Raw genomic sequence first — 12,647 nt, forward strand, 5'->3', positions numbered from 1 at the left:
GGTTCCATCTGATGTCCAAAGACACTAAAAAAAGTTTCATTACCCTATCTCATCCGGAACACCCCGTTTTCAACCCCCAAAATATTGAAAAATCGACAAAAATTCCCTAAAATCCAGACCTAAAATTTTATGCTTTAAAATGATTCCATATGATGTCCAAAGACACTAAAAAAAGTTTCATTCTCCTATTTCATCTGGAACACCCCATTTTCAACCCCTAAAATATTGAAAAATCGAAAAATAATTCCAAAAAATTCCCTAAAATCCAGACCTAAAATTTTATGCTTCAGAATGGTTCCATCTGATGTCCAAAGACACTAAAAAAAGTTTCATTCCCCTATTTCATCCGGAATACCCCGTTTTCAACCCCGAAAATATTGAAAAATCGAAAAAAATCCAACAAATTCCCTAAAATCCAGACCTAAAATTTTATGCTTCAGAATGGTTCCATCTGATGTCCAAAGACACTAAAAAAAGTTTCATACCCCTATTTCATCCGGGAGACCCCGTTTTCAACCCCCAAAATATTGAAAAATCGAAAAAAAATTCCCTAAAATCCAAACCTAAAATGTTATGCTTTAAAATGATTCCATCTGATGTCCAAAGACACTAAAAAAAGTTTCATTCCCCTATTTCATCAGGAACACCATCGTTTTCAATCTTCCTACGAATCTTAAGAAATTTTTTATTATTTTGAAATATTTCAAAATTCTTAAGAAAGTTATAAATTTTTGAACTCTATAATTGATAAAAGTTCTAAAATTTGCAGTTTGTTTCCACTTTATTTAACATTTTTTAAAATTGAAAAGTATTTAGAATAGTTTGATTTTTTAAATTTCATTAGCCGTGAAAAATGTTTGCGAACCGGGTTGGGGGGGGGGGAATGACCGGGAATTTTTTTCTTCGATTAAAACGGCCACTCTTAATACCTCCCGAATTCGCTAAAGCCTTGAGAGGTCTTACGCCCCAACTTCTTAATTTAAGCACCTTGATTGCCATCAATAACAGCTGCTTCTTTGTTCTTAGGGAAGGGAAACGAAGACAAACGCGGACAGCCAGTGGAAGCAGGTGTGGCCTCACGATCTTGGCTTTATGTTAACGGCCAGGCAGTAATATGCAATCGAGCAATGGAAGTTGCGACGATAGTCTCCGCAATAAATCCTAGTCTCAGCGCAACCGCAGATGCCGCGGAAGTTGCATTGCTGCAGCAAGAATTGCTGTGGCTTTTATACGACTTGGGCCATCTCGATAAGTATCCAATGGCTCTAGGAAATTTGGGCGACCTGGAAGAAGCAGCGCCTACTCCTGGAAGACCTCCAGCAATTGATCTCTTTCAGGTGAAAATTATTTGAAAATGTGAAAAGAAATGTTTCCTCTCTTTCCAGGCCTCGGACTCACGCCATTATTGACCGTTTTTCTAACGATGCAACTATTTTAATAATTAAAAAAAAAAAAAAAAATTACTGTAATCAGGATGGCAACTTTATCGGGAAACCGAGAACTTTATTGAGCGAGAAAAGACCGGGCATTTAATTTAAAACCCAGAAGCTTACTGCTGATTGCAATAAAATTCAAAGTTTGCTTATTTTCGTAGTTATGGTCAATTTAGAAAAGTCATTTCTATTTTATCTACAGTCGCAGATTTTTCAGATTATCTCTGTTTACTCTAATTAAATCATAATTGATTATTTTTCATTCTAAGAAGAATTTTTAGCAATTTTTTTTCACTGACTTGAGTTTGATAATCGAATTAATAATATTTCAAACATACAAAAACATTTTCTCTTTTTTTTCAAAAAGTTGATTTATCATGTTTTATTTGCTTATTCGACATTTATCCGACTAAGAACAGGGAATTTTAGAAAATAATGATCATTTTTATTTTAGGACAGGGACTTTCGGCAAAGAAATTAATTAAGTTAAAGAATTATAATTCGGATTTAGAAGAAAGGAATTTTTTTTAAATTGGTCCAAGTCAACTACTTGGTTAAAAGTTAAACTCTTTTGTTAGCAATTAATTTTTGGTTTAAAGGTTAATCATTTTTATTCAAAATTCTTTCAGCAAAATAGTTAAGTTTTAACTATTTTGCTGAAAGTCCGTTTTTTTAATAATTACATTTTTATCAGAAATATTAACTATTCTATTTTTTTTTTTTTTTTTTTGAATATCTGTCTTTTTTGTTGAGTTTTTGTTTATTTGCGTTTTTTGAAAATTTATCTGCTTTATGAAAAATTCGCCATTTTGTAGAAAATTTATCCTTATAGTTGAAGATTCATTATTTTAATTAATAATTCAGCTTTGGTTGAAAATTTAGCTACTTTCTTGAAAAGCAATTTTTTTTATCTAAAAATTTAACTAATGCAGTATAAAATTGAACTATTTTGCTGAAAATCCGTTTTTTTTTTAAAGAATTAGATATTTAATCAGAAAAATTAACCATTCTATTTTTGGTTGAAAATGTATCTTTTCTGATAAAAAATTTAACTATATGGTTGAAAAATGATGTTTTTTATTTAGAAATTAAACGAGTGTTTTGAAAATTTATCTACTTTATGAAAAATTCGCCATTTTTTAGAAAATAAATCTACAATTTAAGATTCATCATTTTAATTGAAAATATATTTTTTTAATCAAAATTTACCTATTTCAGTTTTTTTTACAGAATTAGATTTTTTAAAGAAAAATTAACCATCCTATTTTTGGTTGAAAAAGTCTCTTTTTTTTATGAAAATTCAAGAATTCGGTTTGAAAAACGATTTTTTTTAAAATGATCTTTTTTATTTTAAGTTAATCTCCTTGTTTCAAAAATTTCCTTTTGTTAATTTTTGTTCTTTTGTTCTGAAGATTCATCATTTTGATTGGAAATTCATCTTTGGTTTAAAATGTAACTACTTTGTTAAAAATCAATTTTTTTAACTACAAATTTAACTATTCCAGTAGAAAATTAAACTGTTTTGCTTGAAATTCGTTTTTTATTTGTTTGTTAAGAATGAAAATTTTTTAACAGAAAATTGAACCATTATATTTTTGTTAGAAAATGTATCTTTTTTGGATGGAAATTAAACTATTTTGCTGAAAATTGATATTATTTATTCAGAAATTAAACTAGTTGTTTGAAAATGTATCTAATTCGTGAAATATTCGCTTTTTTTAGAAAATGAATCTCAATTGTTGAAAATTCTTTTTTTTTTATTGTATAAAATTCAACCATTCCAGTTGAAGATTCATCAGATTAGTTGAAAATTCAATAGTGTGGTAGAAAATTATCTGTTTATTTTCAAGTTAATCTTCTTGTTTAAAAAATCCTTTTTTTTTCTGATAAAATTTCAGGTATTCCAGATAAATATTTATAATTTTAGTTGAAAATTAATATTTTAGATTAGAAATTTATCTTTGGTTTAAAATTGAACTATGTAGAGGATAATTTTTTTTAACTACAAATATAACTATTCTATTAGAAAATTAAACTATTTTTCTTAAGATCCGTTTTTTGTTTGTTTTTTAAGAATTAGATTTTTTACAGAAATTTTAACCATTTTTTGTTCGTTTGAAAAATTATCTTTTTTGGATGAAAATTCAACTGTTTGTTTGAAAATTTATATTTTTTATTTAGAAATGAAACTTGTGGTTTCAAAATTTATGAACTTTGTGAAAAATTCGCCTTTTTTTTAGAAAATTAATCTTTTTGGTTGAAAATTCATCTTTTTTGGTATAAAATTCAAATTTTCCAGTTAAAGAGTCATCACTTTAGTTAAAAATTTATCAGTTGGGTTGAAAATTAATTCCTTCAGGTGGAAATTTCAATATGCATTTTTTGTCGAAAATTGATATTTTTATGTTTAAAATTCAACAATTTTGATGCAAATTTTTTTTTAAATTAAAAATTTAAGTGTATATTTAATTGAAAATCCACATCTTTTGTTAAAAATCGATTTTCTTGTAGAGAATTATTTCTTTTTAAGTTAATCTTCTTTAAAAACATTAATTTTTTGACTAAAAATTTAATTATTCGATTTTTGGTTGAAAAATATTTTCTTTTACTTAAAAATTAATCTTTTTGGGTATAAATTAATTTTCTTGGTTCAGAAATCATCTTTTTGATCAAAAAATAAATTATTCTAGTAAAAAGTGCATCATTTTAGTTGAAAATTCATCTGTCTGGTTTAAAATTAAACTATTCCAGTTAAAGATTTACATTTTTAGTTGAAATTTCGTCACTTTGTTTGAAAATCTATTTTTTTTTAAGTTTATTTTTTTTTTGTGGAAAGTAATTTTTTTAACTGAAAATTGAACTTATTCCAGTGAAAATATTCCGTAGTTTTAGTAAAAATTCATCTGTTTGATTAAACATTAATTTTTTGAAGTTAAAATTTATTTATTTAAGTTTTGGTTGACAGTCTTTTAGTAAACATTCATTTTTTGTTATTGAAAAATCAAATATTTTAGTTAAAGATTCATTGTTTTAGTTGAAAACTCATCTTTTTGGTTTAAAATTTAACTATTCAAGTTGTACATTCATAATTGTATTTGAAAATTCATTACTTTGTTTGAAAATTGAACTATTTTTTGTTAAAAATTGATATTTTTTGGTGCCAATTTAAAATATTTGTTTAAAAATGTATTTATTTTACAATTGTTAACTCTCATGAATTAAAATCAATTTTTGCGTTTAGCGGCAAGTATGAAGAAGATACTTTTCTTTGAATTATTTATTATTCTGATTTATTTATATTTTATATCAGATTTAAAAAATATTAAATACCTTCATTTAATATTGTTCAAATTATATGAGATTTTTGTATGAAATTATTTTGAATTTTTCTGGCGAGGGCAAGTCTGTATTTCATAAAATCCTAATAATAATGATCAAAAATAATAATTACAATTTCAGGAAGCGATTCGGTCTGCGAGGAAGTATTATGGAAATGCACACGTTTATCCGTATACGTATCAAGGGGGATATCTTTATCGACACGGCTTGCATTCTGATGCTCTGGCTTCCTGGGCTGATGCTGCGGACGTTTTAAGAAAGTGAGTCCTGATTTTAAGGTCGAAAAATTAATTTAAAACACTATAAATTCATATATTTTAAAAATTATTTTCCATCTTAGGCCTCGGATTTTACGACATCTTTAACTTTTTTTCGCCTTTTTAAAGAAAAATCTTTTAAAATTCTAACATTTTTAATTGTAACAACTTATTGGTTCAATATTTTGAAGGCGTAAAAAAGTAGTTTTAATTAATTAATCTGTTTAGTTGAAAGTTTTAACTATTCGATCATTGGTTGAAACTAGTTTAGTTGAAAATTCATATTTTCTGATTGAAACTTCCTCTATTTTGTAAATAATTCTTTTTTTTTTTTTTTTTTTTTTTGCTGAAAAATTCAACTGTTTTTCTTTTTGGGCTAAAAATTTTATTATTTTGGTGAAAACATTCTACTTTATATTTCTTTGAAGATGAATTTTTAGGTTGAAAATTCACATTTCATCTTTAGTTGAAAATTTAACTATTAATTTTTGACCTGCAAATGTAACTTTTTAATTTTTTGGTGAAAATTCGTCTTTATTGGTAAAAAAAAGTTTTTGGTTGAAATTTCCTCTTTTTGGATTAAAACTAACATTTTTGTGTTGAAAATTAGCTTTGTTATTGAAAGTTTTTTTTCTTTCTTGACTGAAAAATCTTTGTTTGCTGTAAATTTAATTTCTGTTTGAAAATTGAATTACAATGTTGAAAAATTTCGTTAATAAAAATTGATATTTTTACTTGAAGATTGAAAATTTTGCTGAAAATTCGATTATCTGGTTGAAAATTGATTTTTTAGCCGAAAAATCCAGTATTCTGTTAAAAATTAAACTGTCTTCCAAAAAATGTAATTATTTCATTGAAAATGCAACTGTTTTTGGTTGAAGCTAAATAATTTTTTTTTTAAATTTCTATCATTTGGTAGAAAATTGACGTTTGTAGGTGGAAAATTGAACAATTTGGTTAAAAATGCATTTCTTTGGTTCAAATATGAGATATTTAATTGAAAACTTGTTTTTTCTTTGGATGAAAAGCAATTTTGTTTGCCGAAAATTGAACTATTTTGTTGACAATTTGTTTCTTTTTTGGTTGAAAATGATTATTTATTGGAACTAAAAATGTAAATATTATTCCAGTTGAATATTCCATAATTTAAATTAAAAATTTATTTGTTTGTTTGGACATACATTTTTTGACTAAAAATTAAAATATTAATTTCTGATTGAAAAATGATCTTTTTTAGTTGAAAATTAATTTTTTCAACTAAAAGTTTAACTCCTGGAAATCCTTATAAACCTGGAAAAGTCCTTGCATTTCTTTTTATCTGGAAAAAATCTGGAAAATTCCTTGAATTTGACTGAATTATTCCACACTGGGAAAGTCACGGATTTTGAAGAAAACAATGTTGCAAAAATCACGGAATTTCTATAAGATCCTTAACTGCCAAGGATAAGAAATTTGAAACTTTTTAATTTGAATTTAAAATTATTTTATTTTATTTATAAACGATTCTAGGTTGAAAATGTTAAAAGATTAAGATTATGGTATGGAATAATGTTCTTAAATTCATCATTTTAGTTAAAAATTCATCTTTTTGGCTAAATTTGTTTTTTTAATTGAATATTTAACCATTCCACTTGAAGATCAATTATTTTTGTTCAAAATTCAAAATTTATATTTGGCTGATCAATTTAAAAATGTTCCACTTTAGATTTTTAATTTTTAAGCATATATTTTAATTTAAAGAATTTTAAAATGCAGTTTTAAAGGTTAAAAAAATAAAAATGAGAAGTTTTTAAAATCGGAGATTTTTTAAATAAAAGACAGGGTGGCCGCCGTACCGGGAAACCGGGAATTTTACGAATTTTCAGAGGAAAAATCTGCCCAAGTTCGATTTTAAAAGTTTTTAAAATAATTAAAGTGCAGTTTTGAATATTTAAACAATTAAAAATTAAAAGCATTTGAAGTTGAAAATTTTTGATAAAAAACAGTTTTATTTTATCAACTGTAAATGTAAATAAATAAATAATTTTTAAAATGGATCTGTACTTTAATTATAGAAATCTGAACAATAACTGATTTAACCAAACAATTCTAGAGCCATTCAAAATTTGAGAATTTCCAGATTGTAACTGTTTCCATCCGAAAGTCTTGATAAGAATTGAAATTAATATATCATTTATTCCGATAATTTTATTTTTAAATAAAATTTCTCATGATTTATAAATAATATATTTTTAATTCAAAGTTTCAGGTCTTCCTTTATATTATTTTTTTATATTAAATTTAATAAATAAATTTGTTAACATATTATTTCTATTAATTTTTTCAGCTATTAAAAAATGTAAACGTGCGTTTTACTATTTTCAACTTAAAAATAAATCCATAATAATATAGTTATATGTAAAGGTTTTTATGAAAATTATAATATTGTGAGTCTAAATTATTTAATTTTTTATCCCATTTAATTTGAAATTTCTTAATGTGGAAAAAGAATAAGTATTTAATATTTAGCAATATTTCACTGATCATTCAAGACGAGTAAATTGAAACCAAATATTTAAAAGAAAACAATTTTAAATAAATCGAAATTTTTCTACAATTTTTACAAATCCTGCAAATTAAAAAAATCCTTAAAATCTTCCATAATTTTTCAAAATGAAAAATCATTTTCAAATCCCCTAAGAATCTTAAGAAAATTTTTTATTTGTTTGAAGTGTTTCAGAACTCTTAAGAAAATTCTAAATTTTTGCTTGAAATCTTAAAAAATCTACATTTTATTTTTAATTCGGCTCTAAATGTTTGAAATTGTTTCAAGTTCTAAATTTAATTTGAATCTTTTTAAAACTTCTAAATATCTCTTAAAATTACTCTAATATTTTTACGAAGAATAAGTGCTCTATTATTATTTATAAATTCAAATTAAATTTGATTTTAATTTGCAGGATTTTCTAAAAGATATAGAAAAAATTGAAATGAACACTTATTATTTGTAGAAAAAAAATTGAGTAATTTTAACAGATATGTAGAAGTTTTGAAAAGATTCAAAATTAATTAAAAACTTGAAATTATTTCAAGTAATATAAACGAAGCGTGTTAACATTTTTTGCAGAACTTCCAAATATATTTTTAAATTAATCGAAATTCTCCTACAATTTTTGAAAATCCAGCAAATTAAATAAAATCCTTAAAATCTTCCATGTTCTTCTTCAATAATTTTTTCAATGTCTTAAAATCTTCTTAAACTTGCTGTTACAATAATTTTTCAAAGTGAAAAATCATTTTCAATTTTTCTAAGAATCTTAGGAAAATATTTTATTCTTTTGAAGTCTTTCACAATTATTAAAAAAAAAATTAATTTTTTGTTTGAAATCTGCAAAAATCTACATTTAATTTTAAATTCAGCTAAAAGTATTTCAAATTATTTCAAGTTCTAAATTTAATTCTAATCTTTTTAAAACTTCTAAATATTTCTTAATATTTTTACAAAGAATAAGTGCTCTAATGTTATTTATAAATTCAAATTTTTTTTTAATTTGCAGGATTTTTTTAAAGTTATAGAAAAAATTGAATTCATTTTGAAATTGATTTAAAAGTTTCGAAAACAAATTTTTTAATGTTTTTAAATTTGGAAAAATTTTAAGCCACTTCTAGATTTTTCATGATTTTGAAATCAAATTTGAAAGCTTTTGAAGGATGCCTAGACTATTTAAGACTAGTTTAGACTAATTTAAGAACTTATAAGTTAAAAACATAATTTTTCAATTTTTAATGAGTCTAGGTTAAAACTATTTAAAATAATATAATTTTGACAATTTTTAAAGTTCATTGCTTGATTCCTTAATTTAGATTATTGAAAATGTTAACGTGGATTTATATTTTTGGAACTTAATCTGAATCTTTGAACTCTATAATTTATAATAGTTCTAAATTTTGCAGTTTATTTGCATTTTATTTGACATTTTTTAATTGAAAAGTGTTCGCTTTAATTCGTTGTTTATTACTTTATATGGAGAAATATTTATAATATAATTTGATTTTTAAAATTTTATTGACAGGGAAAAATGTTTGCAAACCGGGAAATGTCCGTGAATTTTTATCTTTGATTAAAACGGCCACCCTGATTCAGATTTTGGGGACGTATGAGAAATTCTGTATGTGCTACTTTTTTATTTTCACTAGATCTACAATTTTATATTTCGTGAACAGTATTTTTCACTGTGAAAAAAAAAGTGACCTGGAAAAATGTATTTAATTTTTGTTTGTCCCGAATGATCATTCCTTCAAAAAAGATCTTTTTATTTGTTTCCCCTCCACAGATATGACTACTCGCGAGACGACGGTGAGATTTATAAAGAACTCCTGGAGATTGCGAACGAATTAATTCCCCACGCAGTTCGTGCCGACGAGCGTCTTCTCCGTCAGCCTCGATGTTTCGCCCACCTGTTGCGCTTTTACGACGGCATATGCCAGTGGGAGGAAGGAGCAAACACTCCCGTTCTCCACATCGGCTGGGCGAGGCCCCTCGTCAATACAATTTCAAAATTCGACGCGAATATTCGCGCCCGGGTTGTGATCGAGTGCTACGAGATGGAAACGACGCGACTCGAGGAGGAGAGTCTGCAGAGGAGGGAAACGAGTCCCGACGAAAATCTGAACAACAACAATAACAATTATTACAAGACTAAGGAGAAGGGCAACGCGGCGAGGGATTTGATCAAGAGCCTGGAGTCGAAAGTGCCAGCAACTCCAGCGCCAACTCATCCCAGCATTCAGGCTTTAACTGCCGCCTGCAGTGAGAAAATTCTCAACCGGGATTATCTTCTCCAGGGCGATGGCGAGCCTTTTGTCGCTCCGCCGGAAATCGCTCTCACTCCTGCGCCATCTACATCTCAGGAGCCGGTAGTTCCGGAAGTGGTGGTCGATGCTGAGATTGAGAATCCAAAGATAGTTCTCTACAGTCAGAAGATGAAGGGTTTGAAGGATCTGCTGCTCGCCGAGAAGCTCAACACTCACGCGATTTCGCTGCAGTTGACTGCTCAGAGCCAGGTACAGATTGGGAAGAAGACGAGGAATGGGGACGAGATTGGTGTGAATCAACGGCCCAAGAGGACACGTCGGGATTAATAATTGCTTCCGGGTGAGTTGATGAAATTGGAGTTTTGATTTTTAATCGCGTTAAACTCCACTACCTGGGAAATTGTAGGACCTTCGGGACAAATAGCGAGGAGCTGTATACGATTTTTTCGTTTGAGAATTAATCCGGGAGCATGAATATTTGCTGAATTTGATTTGGTCTGAATTTTATTTGACCGAAATGAGGGTGGACGCTAGCCACGGAAAATCAGAGTAATGTTAGGGATTTAAATCGGAAATGGCAAAAGTTGAGGAATTTCTGTAAGAAGTAAACTCTCAAAAATAATCAGGGCTGCCAACACAGTTGTTTAAAATAAAAATGAAGTTATTGTAGTCACTTTTTTCAATGAAAATATCACTCTAGTCACTTTTCTTTCAATAAATTAAAGGGATTTCAGTTTCATTTCTTGAATTAATTCAAGGGATTCTAAAGGATTTTAAAGATTTTATTGTATTTTAAAGAGGATGGATTTCAATAATTTGACGATATTCGAAAGGATTTTTAAGATTTTAGCGTATTTTTAAAAGTTCGAAGGAATTTATAAAAACTTTTAAAAGTGTCAAATAATTTGCAATATTTTACGATATTTTGTAAAGGTTTCAAGGGATTTGTAATAAGCTTCAAGAATTTGAAGGTATTCCAAAAGAATTGTAAGATTTTATGCTATTTTTTAAAATTCCAAGGAATTTTCAAAAAATTTCAAAAGAATTGCAATATTTTGTGACATTTTAAAAGGTTCCAGCGAATTTTCAATAGTTTTCAATAATTTGACGGTATCTCAAAGGATTTTTATGATTTTAGGATATTTTAAAAACTTCAAAGGAATTTTTATAAACTTTTCAAAGTTTCAAATAATTTGAAATATTTTACGATATTTTAAAGGCTCTAATAAATTTGCAATAGGCTTAAATAATTTGAGGTGATTCCAAAAGTATTGTAAGATTTTATAGTATTTTTTTAAATTTCAAGGAATTTTCGAAATCTTTAAAAAGTTTCAAAGCATTTCGAAATATTTCAAAATAATTTTAAAGATTTTATTCTATTTTAAAGAATTCTGAAGAACTTTCAATAGATTTCAATAATTTGACGATATTTCAAAGGATTTTCGTGATTTTAGGGTATTTTTAAAACTTCAAAGAAATTTGTAAAAACTTTTTAAAGTGTCAAATAATTTGCAATATTTTACGATATTTTGTAAAGGTTTCAATGAATTTGTAATAAGCTTCAAGAATTTGAAGGGATTCCAAAAGAATTGTAAGATTTTATGTTATTTTTTAAAATTCCAAGGAATTTTCAAAAAATTTCAAAAGATTTCGAAATATTTCAAAAGAATTTCAATATTTTGTGGCATTTGAAAAGATTCCAGCGAATTTTCAATAGATTTCAATAATTTGACGGTATCTCAAAGGATTTTTATGATTTTAGGATATTTTAAAAACTTCAAAGGAATTTTTATAAACTTTTCAAAGTTTCAAATAATTTGAAATATTTTACGATATTTTAAAGGCTCTAATAAATTTGTAATAGGCTTAAATAATTTGAGGTGATTCCAAAAGAATTGTAAGATTTTATAGTATTTTTTTTAAATTTCAAGGAATTTTCGAAATCTTTAAAAAGTTTCAAAGGATTTCGAAATATTTCAAAATAATTTTAAAGATTTTATTCTATTTTAAAGAATTCTGAAGAACTTTCAATAGATTTCAATAATTTGACGACATTTCAAAGGATTTTCGTGATTTTAGGGTATTTTTAAAACTTCAAAGAAATTTGTAAAAACTTTTTAATGTTTCAAATTATTTTCAATTTTTTACGATATTTTAAATGCTTCAAGGAATTTTTAGAAAGTTTCAAAGGATTTCGAAATATTTCAAAAGGATTGCAATATTTTGTGGCATTTTAAAAGATTCCTGGAAATTTTTAATAGATTTTACTAATTTGACGGTATTCAAAGGATTTTGAAGATTTTAGGGTATTGTTTAAAATTTCAAGAAATTTTAGAAAACTTTAAAAAGTTTCAAAGGATTTCGAAATATTTCAAAAGAATTGCAATATTTTGGGGTATTTTAAAATATTTCAGGCAATTTTAATATTTTAATAACTGGACGGTATTTGAAAGGATCATTAAAATTTTAGGGTATTTTTAAAAATTTAAAGGAATTTTTAAAAACTTTTTCAAGTTTCATATGATTTGCAACATTTTACAATATTTTAAAGGCTCCAAGGAATTTGTAATAGGTTTCAATAATTGTAGGGATTCCAAAAAAATTGTAAGATTTTATGGTATTTTCTAAAATTCCAAGGAATTTTAGAAAACTTCAAAAAGTTTCAAAGGATTTCGAAATCTTTCAAAAGAATTGAAATATTTTGTGGTATTTAAAAAGATTCCTGGGAATTTTTAATAAATTTTACTAACTTGACGGTATTTCAAAGGATTTTAAAGATTTTAAGGTAATTTTAAAAATTCGAAGGAATTTTTAAAAACTTTTT

The 12,647-nt window shown here is 26.0% G+C and overlaps 1 protein-coding gene across 1 annotated transcript in view; it reads left to right on the forward strand.

Moving 5' to 3' along the window:
* Window positions 1-10,510, forward strand: part of LOC117181679 (menin) — a 22,794-nt gene extending 12,284 nt beyond the window's left edge. Inside the window, exons 2-4 of the mRNA XM_033374591.1 lie at window positions 1,027-1,337; window positions 4,893-5,032; window positions 9,343-10,510. Of these exons, the coding sequence (XP_033230482.1) occupies window positions 1,027-1,337; window positions 4,893-5,032; window positions 9,343-10,150 (1,259 nt within the window). The 3' untranslated portion in view covers window positions 10,151-10,510. The remainder of the gene's footprint in view (window positions 1-1,026; window positions 1,338-4,892; window positions 5,033-9,342) is intronic.
* The last annotated feature ends 2,137 nt before the right edge of the window (window positions 10,511-12,647 follow it).

The sequence above is a fragment of the Belonocnema kinseyi genome, chromosome 10 (genome assembly GCF_010883055.1).
Source record: "Belonocnema kinseyi isolate 2016_QV_RU_SX_M_011 chromosome 10, B_treatae_v1, whole genome shotgun sequence".
In the NCBI taxonomy this organism is placed as follows: domain Eukaryota; kingdom Metazoa; phylum Arthropoda; class Insecta; order Hymenoptera; family Cynipidae; genus Belonocnema; species Belonocnema kinseyi.